Source organism: Podarcis vaucheri, assembly GCF_965113315.1.
Source record: "Podarcis vaucheri genome assembly, chromosome: 7".
Lineage (NCBI taxonomy): Eukaryota > Metazoa > Chordata > Lepidosauria > Squamata > Lacertidae > Podarcis > Podarcis vaucheri.
In genome coordinates, this window is record NC_138765.1 from 77,654,307 (window position 1) to 77,674,747 (window position 20,441).

The 20,441-nt window shown below is 46.0% G+C and overlaps 1 protein-coding gene across 20 annotated transcripts in view; it reads right to left on the reverse strand.

The window, feature by feature from the left end:
- The window catches only part of RERE (arginine-glutamic acid dipeptide repeats), a 358,060-nt gene that overhangs the window by 115,879 nt on the left and 221,740 nt on the right, over positions 1-20,441 (reverse strand). For all 20 annotated transcript variants that reach the window (XM_082229762.1, XM_082229757.1, XM_082229756.1 and 17 more), the window contains 2 exons: positions 16,636-16,760; positions 16,071-16,170 (listed from right to left, as the gene is read on the reverse strand). In XM_082229762.1, coding sequence (XP_082085888.1) covers positions 16,071-16,170; positions 16,636-16,760 — 225 coding nt within the window. The remainder of the gene's footprint in view (positions 1-16,070; positions 16,171-16,635; positions 16,761-20,441) is intronic.

The following is a 20,441-nucleotide window of genomic DNA, read 5'->3' on the forward strand; positions in this document are numbered from 1 at the left end:
GCGTAAACTATGGAACACGCTCCCACAGGAGGCAGGGGTGGCCACCAAGGCGAGCACCCTAGTGTGCACTGAATTCAAAAGAAGTCAGCTGATACCATTAACTCTCTGGAACCCACGACACCAGGAGATCCCTTGTTCAAATTTGCAGTTCCCAAGCAGATCTCACCCACTGCTCCCAAGCAGCCGAAATCATGCCTAGGACCCCCAGGGCAGAGGAAACAGCATGTCCAAGTGGAAGCCCGAGGCCAGAGCCATATGGCATGTGAGGCTGGCTACACATCAGCTCTACTGGTGCATTCAGGAAGATGTGGGGCAGCAGAGCCAGCTATAAAGCTGCTCACTTGAAGCATGGCCCTTGCCAAAGCGGCACCTTCGCCTCTTGTGCTCCCTGGGACTTTTTGCTGGAAAGCTCCCCTACTGTCCAGAGCAGGGGTAGGCAACCTAAGGCCAGCGGGCCAGATGTGGCTCAGTTGCCTTCTAAATCTGGCCCACGGACAGGACGGTCCGGGAATCAGCGTGTTTGTACATGAGTGGAATGTGTGCTTTTTTAAAAAATGCATCTCTGGGTTATTGGTGGGGCCTGCCTGGTGTTTTTACATGAGTAGAATGTGTGCTTTTATTTAAAATGCATCTCTGGGTTATTTGTGGGGCATAGGAATTCGTTCATCCCCCCCCCCAAAAAAAATAGTCCGGTCCACCACATGGTCTGAGGGACGTTGGACCAGCCCACGGCTGAAAAAGGTTACTGACCCCTGGTCCAGAGCATCTGCCTGCCTTGCCAGACAGCTCCTTTACCTCCCTGTCAAAGCAAGATTTTGAGCCACCTAGTGGGGGTGGGCGGGGAGGAATGGGGGCCCCACACCAGGCGAGTCCACCCAGTGCCACAAAGGGCTCGCGGGAAACGGGTCACTGTGGGCAACTCCCTTCAAGAACACTGCAACCCCGGCAAGCAACAAGCCTTGAGCTTAAACATGGCACTGGTGCCACACAAACCCATCAACGCTGTATCACGCTGCTAAGAGTCAGGGAGAAACAGAGCCCAGCGAGAACTGCTTAGGTGAACCTTCTGCCTCTCAAAAGGATTGCCGCAGGTTTTGTCAATAAATAAAAGCTTTTGTTTGTAAACCTGCTGTTGCTGCCGCTGCCACCACCACCAGCGTCCATGTCAGGCCCATGACTATACTGGCAAGAGAGCGGAACAATGATTTCTTCCCCGTTTTCCTAGACCACAAGCCGGGATATACAGCTAAGATACCAGATCCTGCTAAGCCTGAATTCTGACAGGCAAAGGAGGCTGGCATGTCTCAAAATGCTTTTAATGCTCAGTACATGTGCCTGGGCGCCTGCCTTGAGGTGCTCTCTTTTTTCAGGCTTCCACTCTCCAAGCTATAGTATTAAAGGTAAAGAGACCCCTGACCATTAGGTCCAGTAGTGACCGACTCTGGGGTTGCGTCGCTCATCTCGCTTTACTGGCCGAGGGAACCGGCGTACAGCTTCCGGGTCATGTGGCCAGCATGACTAAGCCGCTTCTGGCGAACCAGAGGAGCGCACGGAAACACCATTTACCTTCCTGCCGGAGCGGTACCTATTTATCTACTTGCACTTTGATGTGCTTTCGAACTGCTAGGTTGGCAGGAGCAGGGACCGAGCAACGGGAGCTCACCCCGTCGCAGGGATTCGAACCACCGATCTTCTGATCGGCAAGTCCTGGGCTCTGTGGTTTAACCCACAGCGCCACCTGCGTCCTGTAGTATTACCATGTCCAAAAGCCAGAAAAGACTCCTGCTTGCATTTCTACTTATCAAACATGACCAATGTGCCGACTTATATGAAGAAATGTAAGGAGGCCCTGTTTATCAGTTCCTGTTGTCCTTGACCAAAGGCTGTGCTAGCTGGGTGCTAGCTAATGGGAGATGTAGGCCAGAAACACCTGGAGGGCCACGCCTGCCTTAAATGAAACCCACAAACACCACACCCACCCAGCTGTTCCCAATTTTGGCTGTGGGTGCCCCAGTAGCCTTCAAAAGAGAGTAGTCCTCACAAAACATATGGGTGCCTGCACCCTCTGCCTGCCAGGAAGCTTAAAACTGAATCAAGGCTGATTGGTTGCCCAGCTGAGCTCTGTGGCATGCAAGTACAGTGGTACCTCGGGTTAAGTACTTAATTCGTTCCGGAGGTCCATTCTACCTGAAGCACCACTTTAGCTAATGGGGCCTCCTGCTGCTGCCGCGCTGCTGGAGAACAATTTCTGTTCTCATCCTGAAGCAAAGTTCTTAACCCGAAGCACTATTTCTGGGTTAGCAGAGTCTGTAACCTGAAGCGTATGTAACCTGAAGCATATGTAACCCAAGGTACCACTGTATAAGTCAAAGAAAGGCACTTCTGGCCACTGCTGATGTGGATACTTTTCACACACTTGGGCCACTGGATGATACAAACAGCTTACAGGTTCCACAAGACCCTACCCCACCATAAAAAGTTGCCACCACCCATCTAATGTGAGAGTTTTGTCAGCCTCCAGATGGGTGGTTGGGGGTGCTGTGCACATTAGCCACAAGCAACTCCAGACTGTCCCGCCTTACATCTGTGATTAGGCTGAAGAACCTATGAGGCAGAAGAGATGAATCCCAGTCAGGTCTATTTTGAGAAGGAGGAGGAGGAGGAGAAAGAAAACTAAGCCTTGTCTGAAAGCAGGATTTTTCGCTTGGCGAGGTACTCCAGTCCCTGCCTCCCTATTCATGACTCATGGAAGGAATCTATTTTTGCCCGGAGGAACGGAACAAATTAATTTCCTTCCTTTCCTTTTACTGAACAAGCTTAACAAACTGGAAGGAGAACAGGGGCCGAAGGAGGCCAAGAACAATGGGCGGATGGCCGACTGCTCCAGGCTGGAGAAGCTGGAGGATGCTTTGGGACAGGCTTTCCCAACCTGATGCCCTCCATATACTTTGGACCACAATTCAGCACAGACTGGCTGGGGCTGATAGGAATTGCAGCCCAAAAGATATGGAGGGCACCAGGTTGGGAAAGGATGGTTCCAAGGCATTTGTGGGACTCATACGATCAGGCCCCAAACTGTCAGTCTGGAGCCAGTTTGACATGTTTTCAGTTGCTCTCCAGCTGTTCAGTATAGGTGCGCAGTGTGGCTCCACCCACTTGGAACTCATGCTCCTGAGCATGTCCACAGCATGCTGGTGTACACGTACACACACAGGCCTGCCATAGTCCTGCCAACACACACATCTTTAGTGCTCTCGCAATCCCACACCTACACACGCTCAAGCATGTCAAGTACAGCTCAAATGTATGAGAGTGGCATTGATCTTGCTCACCCTTGACCAAGGTCAGCTGATTGGGATCCATGTAGCTGATACTGATGAGCAGCGGCTTTCCAGGGTTTTCATACTTTTTTTTTCTAATACAGAATAAGATCCTTGTAGCTTTTATGTTTAGCAACTTCTCTGCAGAGATCAGCATTCCTGAACTCCTCCCAGCTCTGAAAACTGCCATCCGTGTATTGAGATGTTTAGCTGGTGGTATATCCCAAAGTTGAAAACCAGCTCCGTCCTTATTTCAGACATTGTGATATATCAGTATATTGTGATGTTTGGCTGGTGAAAACTAGGTATCGGCCAACCCTAGTCTCTCTCTGGTTCTAGTGCTTAAAGCCTTAATTAAGGAGCCACATTAGTACACACTGCAGCAGTTGTAGGGAAATTGTGGTCCTCTAGATGTTGCTGAACTACAACTCCTGTCTGCGCTGGCCACTGGCCATTCTCCTAGGGCTGGTAAAGAGCATAAGCTCAGCATCCGTTGTTCTACAAAGTAAATTAATCAAGAATCCCATTTCTTATGACAAAAGAGCTCTCTCAAAGGCACTAAATAGAAAACTAATTTACATGGAAGCGAAGTACAACTGACTAAATGAAGTCCTTTATCCATGCACTGCTTATGAACGGAATCCTCAGACAGGGTGGTATTCAACTTTTACTCAGAGTAGACCTACTAAAATCAATGGACTTAGCTTAGCCTCATTCATCGCAGTGGGTCTACACCGAGTACCACCCACCAAATGGAAGTGGGTAGGACATACACACACACAAGATGCAAGCCATTCTTATAGTTGTCCCCCCCCAACACAAAGGGGTGTTACATAGAGACAACACATGTAGAAACAAAATGTAAAAAGTAAGATAAAAGAATGAGAATGGATAAATTTATATCCTGCAATTTGGATAATTCCAAATATTCATTGATGCCGAATATATGTTTATTGGGATTTTACAGACCACCAGCCATTGAAGAACCACTTTGTGATTTAACATACATCTTCTCTCTCTCTCTCTCTCTCTCTCTCTCTCACACACACACACACACACACACACACACACAAAATATAAATGAAGAACTACCAATATGTGCCTTTTAAATCACAGCACTTCTTCCCTGCTGCCCTGCCCACATCCCTCAGCTACGACAACAGACATTAAGCAGCTCTGGATCTCAGGCAAGAGCTTATTAGCATAAACTCCACCACATTAGTACAAGGGTTGGGGTGGCTTTCTTCTGCACTGGGGGTGGGGCGTTGCATTTTGACACCCGCTTTGCAACAGAGCTGCCATTTTCTGGCTGCGTGATACCGCAAATAAATTCTCCTCTTGGCATGGCTCAGCTGTCAGGCACCTCTGTTCGGTAATGAATCCATGAATTACGTCTTGCCGCTCTGACATCCCCGGGTCTTGCACATCAAAATATTGTTCTTCAGTTGTAATTTATAACTTAATTTAAACGTCCCTTTCCTCGTGACCTTTCCCTACATCAGAAGAGCATCACATCTGGCAGCTCCGGCTTCAGCAAGGCACTCTTCTGCAATTACAGTCATTATGAGCCCTGCCTGAAAGCCATCGCAGGCGCCGGGGCCTCAGTTCCTGCTACAATATTAAATAATTGGAGTCCATTAAGAACACAGCTAAATTTCAGACTGACGTTCACAGGAGGGAGGAGGCAGGAGGAACCTGAACAGGAGCAAAAGCGTTGCCAGGCTAACATAAAACCTTTCCATTAAAAAAGGCAGAACTGACCAAATATCCTTTAAGCAGGTGGCATTTCCAGGGATCACCCCAGCTGAACTGGAGTCACTGTAAAAGGGCCTCGTGTACTTAAACCATTTTAAGAACTGCTGTTGAAAAGCAGCATAAATATATTTTAAATGGACGCATGGGTGGTGGTGGTTGTTGTTTTTTTAAAAAAACCTCTGCAAGCATTATATATGAATGACTAGAAGATGGCTAAGGATTGTCCACAACCAGGATGTGGAACAATGGTTTGGAATTGATTGCAAGCGATGGCTTGGATTAACTATTACCAAGCATTACAACTGCAATGGGCAAGCCACGCTGAAGGCCGTTTCCCAGCCTCTTCAACTTCTCCACTTACAAGGTGACAAGACCTGATATCTCCCTGACGACACTGTATGAGGTCAGAGCTTAGCAAAGCAAGCTAAATCACACTGCTGCTGTATGTTTGGGATCTTAACCTGCAAAGAAGCCATGGTTAAGTAAGCATTATGCCCATAGTTGGTTCACATTGGATTCCATCTGGGATCCAAGCCTGCCTTTCAAAAAGCCAGGCCTGCCTTCTTTGCAAATAAGAGGACAAAATTTGCTTGTCAAGCTGCAAGCCGCTCAAAGGGAGAGAAAAAGACCACCCTCCACTGTTCTATGCAAGACTTCTGACTGCAACGTTGGCCAACCAGCCCCTGATCTGAAGCATCAGAGCTTCCTTGAGCATTAAATGCTGACAACTGGCCAAAAGACAGGAAGGGAAATCATTACTATAACCTATGCGAACATACTTTTAAATGGTTTCCCTATGCTTTCAATGTGGTTGTCTGTGAAGTTAATGTACAAGATCTAGTCGGAGGGCAAGTTAAGCAAACCAAAGCAGGAAGTAATTTGTCTGGGTGACATCTTGCTTGTAACTGAATATCCCTCAACAGGCATTAAGCTGCCTTGGGTGTCATTCAGGAAAACAGGCTGCCATGTAATATCGCGGTTTATGGAAACGTCCCACTACTCCTTGTTATTAATAAAGAGGAACAATCAGCGATATGAACATGAATCTCCTGCATACAAAGGGGAATGAAGTAAAAGTTATGTTCGTTAAAGAGCAGGTTTAAAAAACAGGGAGGCAAAATGCAAGGGTGCTGGGCTGCAAGTACTACTACCAGCACCAATATTACTACTATTATATATACCATTTAATTGCTATGGTGACTTCTAATCTTAAAACCAGTTCCATACACACAAAAGCATGTCACACACACATGTTCCCTGATTCCACAATCAAGAAGAAGCCCCTTTGCATTTGTAGTGGCCATTAGCTCCAAGTCACTACAAATGCTACCAGGTGGACTAGCTCTCACTTGTCTCAGCAAGGAGGGAATTGAAGCTGCCCACTCATTGTCCCAGAAGCCTTGAGGCTTCTCGCTGGGAGAAACCAAGGAAGTCACTATCTTGGGCTATTCTCCTTCTTTCTGATCACCTCACGGGCAGGTGGAAAGGTAGGGTTCACCTTCCTAATTCCAGTGGACTGGAAAAAGCAAAGATCACCAGTGTCGAAGCAAGGATTCTTCAACATCAACTTCATTGGACTGGTGATGTCCGGATGCCTGATGATAGTCTTCCAAAGCAACTACAGTGGTACCTCGGGTTACAGATGCTTCAGGTTACAGACTCCGCTAACTCAGAAATGGTACCTCGGGTTAAGAACTTTGCTTCAGAATGAGAACAGAAATCACACGGCGGCGGTGTGGCGGCAGTGGGAGGCCCCATTAGCTAAAGTGGTACCTCAGGTTAAGAATGGACCTCCAGAACGAATTAAGTTCTGAACCCGAAGTACCACTGTACTCTTCCAAACTTAAAAATGGAAAGCGTAATACTGGTGGTCAACAAAAGAGATTTAAAGACTCTCTCAAGGCAAATCTATAAAAAGGTAGTATAAACACCGACAACTGGGAAACACTGGCCTGTGAGCGCTCCAGTTGGAGAACAGCCTTTACCAAAGGTGCCATGGACTTTGAAGACACTGGAACTCAGGACAAAAGGGAGAAACGAGCTAAGAGGAAGGCACACTTGGCAAACCCTCACCGTGATCAACTCCCGCCTGGAAACCTATGTCCCCACTGTGGAAGGACGTGTGGATCCAGAACTGGCCTCCAGAGTCACTTACGGACTCATTGTTAAGACCGTGTTCATGGAAGACCATCTTACTTGGCTATGAGTGGTTGCCAAAGAAGAAGTGCTCACCTTCTGAATCCTGAAAATCTCCACTTCCATTTTAAAAAAACCACAAACAAAGGTTTCTATCCCTTAATTTATTTCTTATTACACTTACACCCCACCTTTCATCCACAGAGCTCAAAGTGGTGTACATGGTTCTCCCCTCCCCCAGTTTATCCTTACAACAACCCTGTGAGGAAGGTTAGGGTGGATGAGAGATGGTGGCTGGCCCGATACCACCCAGTGAGCTTCATGGAAAAATGGCAATCAGCCTAGGCCCCAGATAACCCGAGTCCAGTATGCTTACATTTTTTAAAAAAATGTTTTTTTCTTTATAAATTTGTTGGTGAATAGCCTGAGCCTGGGACAGGTATTTTTAACTCAGGGAGTGGTCAATTTTTAAAATATACATTTGCATTTATTTTTGATCTAGAAGAGGGAGCCAGTCTGGCATTTTCTCCCCTAAATATTCAGCCCACCAGTCGGTTCTCCTTTGGCTCCGTGGGGCAGAAACCAGTCAGGCTTGCAATTCACCATGCAGAGACCTTCCCTCGCCAGATTGGCAGATCTGGGACACCAGTTTGCCACCAGGCAGCAGGAAAGGATTTCTAAGTCAACGTTTTAAAAGATTTCTTGCTCAGGAGCTTTTGAGCACTCAAAAGAAATAGCGCAAGAGCATTAACGAGCTCTCTGCTTGGGGATAAACAAACACTTTGTGAGGTGCCCCCCACTTTGCCTGGGATCCTTTAAAAATAATAATTCAGTTTTGCCTATTATCACGCCTCTCAGGCCACAGCTGGGAGCCTGCTACTTATGAACAATAGTGGTCCATCCATCCATCCAAAATGCCAGAAGGCTAAAAATCCAGCCTTGAAACCCTGGAAAGCCTCTGCCAGCCTGTGTAGACAATACTAAACTACATGGAGCAATGGTTTGAGCCAGTACAGGGCAGTTTCGTGTATTTGTAAGAGGTAAGACCACAAATGGTGGGTACCCAGGAAGGGGTCTTCTTTGAGACAGTGCCCAGGAAATGAAGCTCCCTAAGATGGGAGCCCTGACCAATCCCCAGGCTTATGGTATCTTTCTGCAAAGCGGAGACTACTAACCCTGATGCCAATGCTCAAACTCCACTGGCAGAAGCAGGATTCTTTAGAATACCAGTTGCTGGAAACTGCCGGAGGGGAGAGTTACTGTTGCACTCAGATCTGACTTCTGGGCTTCCAACAGGCATGTGACTGTCCACTCTGGGAACAGGATGGTGAGCGAGATGGGCCTTTGGCTTGATCCAGCACGCTTCTTCTATGCTCTTATGACAGGACCAAGCCAGACTGCTCTAAACGTGGAAGTTAAGAGCATATGAAGAGCCCACTGCATCAGACCGGAGGTCCATCGAGCCCAGCATCCTGTTCTTCCGGTGACTGACCAGATGCCTCAATGGGGAAACCTGCAAGCGGGACCTGGTCACAAGAGCACTGCAGTTTTCATCAATTGGTGTTCAGAAGAACTACCGCCTCCAACTGTTGAGGCAGAGCATAACTGTGGTAGCCACCTCCTCTTTGATTTTCTTTCATCCTCTTTTAAAGCCATCTGAGTTGGTGGCCATTAGTGCTTCCCATGGGAGATTAGCTGTCAACGTTTCCCTTTTTTTCAAGGGAAATTCTCTTATTCCGTATAGGATTCCTCGCAAGTAACGGGAAAAGTTGACTTGACAGCTATGCATGGGAGCGAGCTCCACGGTTCAACTATGTGTTGCATGATGAAAAGTACTTTCATTTATAGGTTCTGCGACGGATATTTTCATAGGGCCATGACACTGGCGCTTTTTAAAATCTTACTAGCCTGAGAATTTATTTAGGGGTTTTAAAAAATCAAAACTGTTGTCATTGTGAATCCACTCCCCGCAACACACAGCTCAATGAACGTACTGAAGTGTGGAATATGTTTATTATTTTATATAGTTCAAGAAGCCATAGGCCCGGCTACCGCAGTTCCAGGGGTAAACATGAGCGGAAGCTCAGTCCCGCCCCGCTCCCCTGTGTATTGCAGTGTTACAATACAGTGGTACCTCGGGTTATGAACTTAATTCATTCCAGAGTTCTGTTCTTATCCCAAAACCATTCTTAACCTAAGGCTCACTTTTGCTAATGGAGCCTCCGGCGTACGAATTCTGTTCTCATCCTGGGGCAAAGTTCGCAACCCAGAGCAATTACTTCCGGGTTAGCGGAGTTTGTAACCTAAAGCGTTTGTAACCCAAGGTACCACTGTACATATAAAAAAGGGAGAGTTAGGATGGCATCACCAGCACCTGCTCTTTGAGTAATCCATTCAAAATGCTTGTATTATGATTTGGAGTAAAGCTGTATTGACTTTAGAAGCACACACACTGGAGGGAGGGAGAGGGCGGGAAAGGACATCTGAAGCAACAATATGTATTAAAATTACGAGGTAGAATTACACAGAGATGCAGCTATAAAATGTGAGCTTTCAGCTTCTGAATTTTAATTAAGGAAGTGATGTACAAGGCTCCCATATATTAAGGAGAAAGGGGTGAGAAGGAAAGACTTCTTCAAGATTTAGATGGGCGGGAGGGGTGGGGTGGGAGAAATGAATCCATGTGCATTTGAGATTAACCCTCCGAACACTGAGAGATAATGAGAGAGAGAGAGAGAGAGAGAGAGAGAGAGAGAGAGAGAGAGAAACCCTGCTCTTACCAAGATGTCTGCATGTTTTCTGGTGTTCTTGTTAATCTGTTCTTTTATGTCTGCTGATCTGTGAGCTATTAAAGACAGACTCAATGTCAATTCTGCCTTTGATGCTCTTTGAGGGGAAACTTAATGCTCTCTTTCTGCCTGTTCAGACTACTTTTTAAAAGATATATGCAACACACACGAAAGCTGAGGAGGGAAATCAAGTAACTGGCTGCAATAGTCCTCACAGGCTCTCTCTCTTTTTTTTAAGGACAGAGGATGAGACTTCAGCGAAGACACCTGCCCTTTGGAGACCACAGCTCAGCTGTAGTGTATGTGCTTTGCATCAGTGGGGGCTGTCGCCCACTGGGACTGGTGGGGCAGAAGGCAAGGGAGCCCAACAGCATGGGGTGCCAGAGGCAATGGCAGATGGAGCCAACTTATTATAGCTTGATCGCCATGCTCCTCCTCCCTGTTGGGTTCTACAAGGAGCAACATGGAGGCTGAGGAGGAGGAAGCTGGCAGGTTGTCCTACCACCTTGGACTGGTTGAAAGTAAGATGGTAGGCAGGTGGGGGGCTGGCAGTGGGCAGAATGAGGTTGGTGGGGCAGTGCCCCACTTGCCCTAATGGATCAGCCTCCGCCGCATTGCAAGTTACCAGGTTCAATCCACGAGGCACTTCCAGTTTTAAAAGAGCAGGTGGCATGAGATGGGACCTATCTTTCTCAGTCACAGACTCTGGGGCAGCATTCAAAACTCCCATTGTTCTAGGCACGTTTTGCGACAGGGAATTTCACTAATGTGAGCAGTGTCTGAACTCTGGGCGCAGGACCGAGCCTAAAATTTCAGATTAAAACTGCAGTTTGGAAGGAAAGGAGGACCTTTTTCTGCCTCTCCACTTCCAGCTACTCTCTGAAGACTGGAGAAGAGACCCTCAGCTATGTGTTCTTGTTATTTAAAAAATTAGCTTTGTACACAGCTTTGTATTCTTGTTATTAAAAAAGTGCATCTAGACACTCCATTGCGGTGCCCATAACCTAGGATTAAGGTGCCATTTAGCTCCTAGCTTTCATATCTCAGTTTCTAACACTGCTCTGAGGCCAATGCCTGTCAGGGCACTAGACAATACTGAGCTTGATGGACTCATAGTCTAACCTGGTATACAGTTGCTATAACCCCCAGTAGGAAACCCCCCAGTATAACCCCCAGTAAGGAAGGAATGAGCAGACCTGAAGGGTGTGTTTCCTGTCCCAACCTACCCCCATCAGGCTATAGGAGAGGAAGAGAGATGGTGCCCCATAGGTGGAACTCCTTGACCCAAGAGACTACTTTATCCTCCGCCAGGAACGCCAAGTATGGGGGCGGGGGCTCAGAGTGCCTGAGAACCCACAAAGCAGGGCCCCCAAGCAACTTCCAAGGTCTTGTGAGGCCTCAAACAGCATCTCTGAGGCCTTGAGGATGCTTTCCAAGACCTGGAGAGGCCCCAGAAAGCATCTATGAGGCCTTGGAGATAGTGTCCAAGGGCTTCCGAGACCTCCAAACCAGACTTCCGGTGCCTCCGGAAGCCAGGTTCCAAGGCTGGGGGGCATGCGTGATGTCATGCTGTCACATTACAACGTGACGTCGTTACATCACGTACCCTGGCACTCATAACCTGGGGCCCAAGTTGGCTCCCCTGTCCTTTTTCAACAAGCGTTTTTGCTTAATGTGGTGATTGATTGATTGATTGATTGATTGATCATGCTGAACTTTTATGTTCTTGTATGGTGGGCTCACTGTTTATAGGTTTACTTCTAAAATGTTAAGCTGCCTTTGTAGAACGGGAAAGGAAATTATACATCTCCCAGCAGTTGCAGCCATACTGAGCAGGATTTAACACCCCCCTCCGCTGCTCATCAGCTGGTAAGTGAGGGTAAAATCCTGCGGCTTTGCCTGTGTGCACCAGTCCACTGTAGGGACCTGATGCACACAGCCAATGCAGAATCTAATTAGCAGGTTTGGGCCAATTTGACTCCTTGGTGTGCCAAGATCAGTGCACAGGCCAGAAATTCTCCACTCCCATTTCATACAATAAATAACTAAATAACAGAGTAAATGGGGGTGGGGGATTCAGATTGGGACCTTGACTGGGGGTGAGGGTTTTAATCCAGCATCCCTGTTGTTCTGCCCCGCAACACCACAGTACTGATTGAGGTCCCTCTTGTTCACTATTAACACTCAAAACAAGAAGAAGTCATTCATACAATTGCTAATTGCAGTGTCGTGTCTTGTTTGGCCCCCAGTCAGCCACACACCTCATTCATTAACCTGCCTTCCACCTTGATGGGAAGCACTGAGCACAAAAGGGGGCTGATAATTACCAGAACAAACAATTTCTGTCCCACTTGATTTGCTGCGAAAAGCATTAAAATGAAACCAGGTTTTTTTTGGGGGGGCACCCATCAAAGCCTGAGCCACAGAAGGAATAAAATATAAAAAAGCTGGAAAATTTACCCATGCTATTAAGCAAATAATCACTGGAAGGAGTTGTTCGACTAGATAATATAAACGCTGCACAGCGAAAACTTCCCCTGCTCTTCATTTCTATCGGGTGTAATTAACAATAAATCATACTGAGGGTTACAGCACCCTGTTATTACATAAATAAAACACTAGCAAAGAAGCTTGTCAGGACTGATTTATGTGAAGTGCTGCTCTGAAGTTTATTGCATTTCCATAATAAGAAATCATAGAGCATATCAATTTTTTACCATTAATCTTTGGGGCTGCATATTATCATTTCTGAAGGCGCAGGAGCACACCCCCTTGGTACAACATGAGCCGCTTGCCAGTGACTCACGAGGACTGATCCTCAACCCACAAAGAGGAAAGGAAGGAGGAAGGCGGGCCAAGCCAGCAAAGGGTTGCCTCGTTGCTGTCGGGCTTTGCCAAGCGCCACCCCAGACCTGCTCAGCTCTGAGCCCAGGAAAGCCAAGCAATGTAGGGGCAAGTAACACACATAATCCTCCTGAATCATGGCTAGTGTTAGTACTAATCGTAGCCCTGTGGCCTGGAGCATCTCCTAGCAAGTGATGTCATCTTCTGTCCCTTACAGCTATTCCATAAAGTAGAAAAGGGACCAAGACTGCATATAAGCGGGTGCAGAATGCTGTGGCTAGACTGCTGATAGCAGCTGATTGTATGTGACACCTGCTAAAACATCTGCCCTGGCTGCCCATATCCTTCTGGGACAAGGACCAACTGAACCCTTATAGTCCACCTCATTCACTGTTTGTTGCCCCCCCCCTCCCAATGTCAGAGAGGCCTTACTGGTCTTCACCAGAAGTCCAGCATTTAGTACCACTGTCCCTTTGCCGTGGGACACTCTTCCAAGTGGTGATATGGCAGGTACACTCACTTTTGACTTCCAGGCATCTCTTGAACAATCATTTATGCTGAAAAGCCCGTGGAGCAGTCTAAAATGCCACTTAAGTAGCCAGGCATTTCAAATATTGCTTTCAACCATCCGTCAACCATTCTATTTCTACGACGCCTTTCTAAAGTTAAAGCCATGCTCAAAGGAGACTCACAGCGTATTAAAAAACTTACACTGCTACAAACATAGCAAAATTAGTCATAAACAGTAAACAAGACATCAAAAAGTACACAACTGAATTGAACAATTTTTGCATAAATCATAATAAAGATACAAAAAAAAAATTATTTGAAGTACTGGTTGTTGTTTTCATTACTATCTATCTACAACCACTTTTCATTTTTCATAATCCTTTTACAGATGACTTGTCTATTTTGTTTTTATAGTACACGCACACAATAATAAAAAAGGAGTTCAGCCTCCAGTGGGAAAGGTAAACTTGATACTGCTGCAGAAATTTATCAAAAGCAAAATTCAGGCTGAATTCAGCTGCAAAAAACCAGCTCTAAAAATCCTGCCAGTGTTACCAAAACTTGCTGTGCTGCTATTTTCTCTTTTAAAAAAACAAACGAAGGTATTCCACAAATCTCCTGCTCTTATTTGGGCCTTGCAGGGGCCACCATCTAGATTACCACTCAGATCTCAATACCTGCTCAGCTCTAGTGATATTCAGTAACTACCATTGTGATGCACAGACACTGCTGGGCCCCTACTGTGCTTCTCACAAATCTACAGCAGACGAATCCAGCAAGCAAGCAAGAAAGTGGTGCTCTATATTATTTATGTGGAAGAGAATTATGCACTGTGGCTACCTGTCGTTGAAAACGTCAGCACAGAGGTAGCGTGTCTGGCTTGTGAACCACAAAACCTCCAAGTCAACTCTCTTACCTAAGTCACTAAAATGAGCTTCAGGGAAAATGCTCCTCTCTGCACATCAACACTGGCACAAGACACTTTGCTGCCTGGAGAAGAGTCCAAGCTGCACCCCTCCTTGCTGAACACTTCAGGTCTTGATGCATTCCCTGCCCTCCCAAGCTACAGTACCACTTCAATAAAGTTGCTTCACCCTGCCGTATGGCAGGGTACTTTTGCTGGCTCTTCTCAATCTCAGCTACCCCATCTGAAATATGGCAATATATTTTTTGGGAACGCCCTTTGGTTGCGTTATCAAGCTGGAGCCTTCTCTACAGTCTGAGATAGGCAGCAGGGCTCATTTCATCAGCTCTGCAGGAGGCCCAGCTTTATCACTCACTCCTGCCCCCTGAGCTGTGTCTCCTGGTCATTATAAGAACAGCGATTTACCCTTGTGTGTCGTGTTTTCCCCCTCAAGTTTGTATTCCTGTGGGTACAGACTGTTTTGTTTTAACTGATTGTATGTAAGCCACCCTGGGAGCCTTTTTGGCTGAAAGGCAAGGTTCTAATGCTCTAAATAAAAATAAATTCAATAAGCCTTCTAAAATCTTTACCCAGTTGGTACTGGTATTGGACTTGAAGTGTTTTTATGCATGCACTGTTGTTCTTTTATAGTGTTTTTATATTTATAATTGTTTCTTTAAAACGAAACAGGTTTAATTCTGCAGTTGTTCTGTTTCCAGGAAGGTAGCTATGTTATTGAATAGCATTGAGGATCTTAAAGACAAACAAATGTAATGAGCTTTTATGGACTGGAGTCCACTTTATCAGATGAATTTAGTCTTATCCTGAGTCACCACAGAGTGGTGGTGTACACAAGTTGTATACAGGGTGTGGTGGTAGAATTGTCAACAGTGAGGCCAGTAGGAAAGGAAACGCATTAAGTGAATGCTATTAAAAGTGAGCTGGGGGAGGAGAGCCCTGTTCCACTAGTGGGAGCCCTTGCACTGGCTTTCACTAGTGCACCATGTTAATTGCACAGGTGAATCCACATATTTATGTATTTGGATTTTCCCTACCAAAAGCTGTGGCTACTAAATGGCCCACCAATGGAAGTAATAAAGACGATTCCTGCACAAGCAACATCAAGCTTCCAGACTGCAATGGGATTAGAAATGTAATTAGAAAAGGAATTGGTAGCAGGGAGAAGTTAGGATATGAACACCCAGTCTCTGTGGCGCTGTAGCTGAGGCCATGGTAAAAAGTTGAATTCACAAAGCTCTTTGGTGATTAGCGGGTCTTCCTGCAGAAATCACAGCTTCTATGTGAGAAGTGATGGAGCAAGCTAAAAGCTGGAAAACTCACAGAAGCAGATGGCATCCCATCCCAAGTGAGAGCTAAGGAAATGTAAGTGCAAAATCACAGGGAAACTGAGGTCAATGCATTGTGTTGTGCCTAAAAAGGAACAACAAGATAAAGTCCAATAAAAGCCCAAAAGGCTCACAGTGTGTTTAGTCATAAGAAGTACCTTTAGCTTGTGGCTTTGGGTTCAAGTCCCACTTTTTAAGTCCCAACCTCCAGCTGTTTTGCACTACAATCCCCATCAGCTGCAGCTGGAGGGCACCAGATTGGGGAAGATTGGGGTAGAGTAGATAATATGCTGCTGTATACAGCCAATCCCATGACCCACCATTCAAAGATGGAAAGGCAAACCAGAAAGATGATTCTCACGTTTTGGAAGGCAAGAGGGCAAAGTTGATTGGGGGGGGGGGAGGAGAGACAGCAAACTATTTCAAGATTAGTGCAAAGTTAATGGCACGACAGCAGGAGACTTACTGTGTTGAGTGCGTTGAGAGTAGTGTCATCGCGGGAGGCTGCGACACACCCGTCTTCCGTGGATCCTCCGTCACACATCCCTGCAAAAGCTGCCATGCTCCTTGAAAGGACAGAAAAAGAACTGTTATTGTGTTTGCCTAAAAAACACAAGAAGAGTATTCAAAAAAGAAAAGAAAAGCTGTAACTCATTGGGAAAGCAACTGCCTTGACATGGAGAAGGTTCCAGCTGCAATCCCCATCATCTCCTGGTAGGGCTGTGAGAGACTCCCTGACAGCGAATGTGGATAATTCTGAGCTAGATAGACCAACGGCCTGACTCAGAATAAGGCACATCCCTATGCTTCTAAAAGTCTGCTGATAACAGCACTCAGTTTTTGCAGGAGTTGCAGCTGAGCAAATTAAAATTTATACTACACCACAAGATTGGGAGATTTATCCCGAGCGCAAGATGTGGAATCCTTTGTGCATGCAGGAATTTAGACCTCAATCTCTGAGCAGGATGCTGCCGCCTGAAGAAGCAACTCCCCACTGCAGGGACGAGGGAGATGTGTTTGCTTCACGTTACCGTGCCGCCCTCAGGTACATGAGCAGGTCGCAGTCATTGACCCCAGGCATCCACACAAGCTCCTCGTGCTGCGTCACTGTGTCACTGTCTCCGGAAGGGAACGGCTGCAGCTCTGGGAGTTTGGCCTTGAGGGGAAAAAATTCAAGAGGCAGAAGCAAGAGGATGTTTGTTAGCACACATGCAGAGACAACGGATTGTATTTCCGAGCTCTACCAAACATTTTATAAAGCAAGAAGAAATAGACAGGTAAAGTACTCATCCCTAGTGTGAAAAACAGCCTCTAGGTGACCAAATGAAGGTGGCTTTTGTGTGTGTGTGTGTGTTTTTGGAATGGGGCATTGTGCTTGTTTCCCACCCTTTCGACCATGCCCATTTCACAGCTGAGGAAGAGGCAGGTCATTTGCTTGATCGCTACCTCCTATAGCAAAGGTGAAGCTGAATTACATAGTCTCCTTGGAGACCTATAGTGATTTGCCAAAAATATCCTCTTCCTCTGTCTTGACCCCTGCAATCCCATATCCAGTGCTAGATTTACATATAAGCTAAACGAGCTATAGCTTAAGGCCCCACTCTCTTGGGGGGCCCCAAAAAATGTAAAGGGGAAAAAACTGGATGTACATTTCCAAAATATAAGATAAAAAACAAATAAAACCTACATACAGCAACAGTGTTTTGTTTTGAGTAGGCTTCTATTTGTTATGTGCAAATGGCTTTAGATACCTATTAGGTCCATAATATATGATATATAGAGAGCATATATTCAACACAAAAAGCAGTGACAATTTGTTGTTGACAAAGGACAGCTGGACATATAAAGGGCCCCATTACCTTCAGTAGCTTAGGGGCTCATCAAACCTAAATCTGGCCCTGCTCATATCCCTACATTCACTGCATCTTGGACCTGGAGATATCGGGACCCCCCCCCCCCAACTGACCCCACAGGCATTTCCAGAGTGTGAGAATGTGCTGTGGCATGAAGGCACACTGTGCGCTTGCTGCAGGATTCAATTAGCAGCCTTGATCATTGACAGCAACGGTTGCAAGACAGTAAAAAGCTTTTCAAGCCTGTAATTACCTCTCATGGTTACAATGCAAAGCACATCTGAAAGGCTGTATTTTATATAGATATAGATACATATAGATACATCTAACCAGTAATTACATGCCACAGGTTCGGAAGACATTCTAGCACTCCACTTGTATTTTCCTCTGGTCTTTTTCTCCAGAGGGAAGAAAATGATGCATCAAACTCCACCACTGGTATGTTATAAAGTGGCTGTAACTTGCATCAAGAGGGATTGGAAGCAAATGGGCGTGCTCAGACGCTTTAATGTATGCCTGCAAAGGCCAAAAATGGACCTGAACATTGACACATTTATCTACCTTCCTGAAATAGTGCCAGCAGAACAAGAAGCTGTGAAGGCACCCCAAGAATACCCAGTAAAAGGAGGAGGTGAAGCACAGAAAACCAGTCCTCCTTCATCTGTAGTGGTCAATGTGGAAAAGCAACACTCTCACAATGGAAGTATCCCTTTAGAGCAGTCTTCCAAGTCAGTCTACCAAAAGTTATTAGTCTACCCTGCCTCAGCACACAAATACACACAAAATACTAGCCTACCTTTCTATAAAAATTATTCCTGAAAACAGGAAGCTAATGTTTGAAAAACTTTCCTGCCTAGTCACCTGGAGTCGATAATTAACTTGCCATAGGTGAGTGAATTATTTCCAAGCCAGCTTTATAATGCAACAGCTTAGGACAGTCCAAAAATGCCACCAACTCTGTTTAAATCTAGGGGTTGGGTTCAAGGTCCTCGTCACACAAATATAAAAGTAGCCCACCTGGATCAGGCCAAAGGTCCGTCTAATCCAGCATTTGTTTACAACAGTGGCCAACCAGATGCCTCCGAGAGGACCCCAAGCAAGGAATGAAGGCAGCAGCCCTCCTGCGCCCTTTTCTTTGCTTCCCCCCAGCAACTAGGATTAAAAGATATACTGCTTCTGAATATGGCGTCTCCATGTAGCTATCATGGCTAATGGATGCTGACAGACCCCATCCTATGTGAATGTGTCTGATATGCCACCTCCCAAGATGAAATCATCCTGTAGATTATATGAGGTATGTATATTCAGAAATAAGGCAATTTCTGCTAGACTGCTGGGTTAGTTTGGTTGTTATATACAGCGTGGAAACCAATGTTGGGCTAAGTGAATTTTCTTTCAGCACAATAATTTCTGCTTCTGCAACAGAACACACTTCCCTGTCTCCTTCCTCCCCTCTGTATTATCCTAAATCTGTCCCAGTTTTCCAGTTCTCTGGAGCAGATTTGGGGAGTGGGAGGGAGTGCCATTGTGCAAGGAAAAATCCTTGCATTGACGGGATAGGTTAGCTGAATACCACCCAAAGAGCCCCAATGTATCAGTTTTGCCCTATTTATTACATTTATACCCAACCTTTCCTTCTAGGAGCTCAAGAAGGTGTAAACAGTTCTCCCACTTTTCCATTTTATCCTCATAACCACCCTGTGAGGTAGGTTAGGCCAAGGGACTGTGACTGGCCCAAGACTACCCAGTGAGCTTTATGGCTGAGCAGGGACTAGAACTCTGGGCTCCCAGGTCTTAGTCCAACACTCTAACTACTACACCATACCAGGTCTCTTTTTATGTACAATTATCCTGGAATTTGGGAGGGACCACAGCTGAGTGGTGGAGTGTCTGCATGCAGAAGGTACCTTGTTCAATTTCTAGTTATCAAGGGTCAGGTGACAGGCATGATAGGCAATACCTCTCCTTGCCCAAGAAAGTCACCAACCGTTGAAGTTAGCTATCCCTGAGCTAGAAGGCTAAATTGTCTGAAATGTTTGTAAGGCAGCTTCCTAACATCTGGCTAAAGGTAGTTAAACCTGTATTATCTTTTTGCATGGACACACCTGCACATCCACAGCTGGAAAGCTCTGGCAGTCCCCAGGACACTTCATCACACTTTACTGCCCGTGAGCAGAATGAAACAGATTACAATTTTAAACAACCTTATTTGGGCAGGAATTTTCCTACAAATTTCAGCAACACCTCAGGGATATACTTGATCATTCTGCAGCATAGTCTGTGGCATTATGAGCATTTAAAACTCTCCCACACACATAAAACACAGGAGAAAAAGAGAGAGAGAGAAAGAGAGAGAGAGAGATGCACCAAAGTGGTCTCTCCAATCCTGCCCTTAATGGGACTGAGAAGCAAAGTGTGAGAAAGTCAAGATTCCAACCTGAGAGGTGTCCAAAGTAGTACAGCAGCATATACAGATGTGAAAAGGGTACCTTGGCGCGCACCCTCGAGGCCCTCATTCAAAATGCTATTTAATAAAAATTAAGCTGTTTTACACTGAGAGAAGGGATTATTCTGCTCGGCAAGGAAGCTTTCAAATAAGGCACTCAAGGGAGCGAGTCCCAGAAGGCTTACTGTGCAGAGCACGCAACAACCTAAGCCCTGCAGGGCTGCTTTTTTTGAAGAAGGGAAAAGGAAACAAAAAGGCTGCTTGCCTCCAGGGGATGCTACAGGATTTGAAGAGACTAGTGGTAAAAGAGGGGAAACGGTGACATGATAAATACCACTTGGCACTTATATAATGCGTTTGGGTGTTCATGCAACAACCTTACAAGGTGGGTCAGAAGTATTATCACCACATGGCAACAGAGGGGACGTCTGAACCTTCGTGGTTTGCTTATGGACAACTAGATGCTATCCGCACCACACATTTAAAGCACATGGCTTTCCATAAAGAATCCTGGGAACTTTTTTTTTTTTAAGGGTGC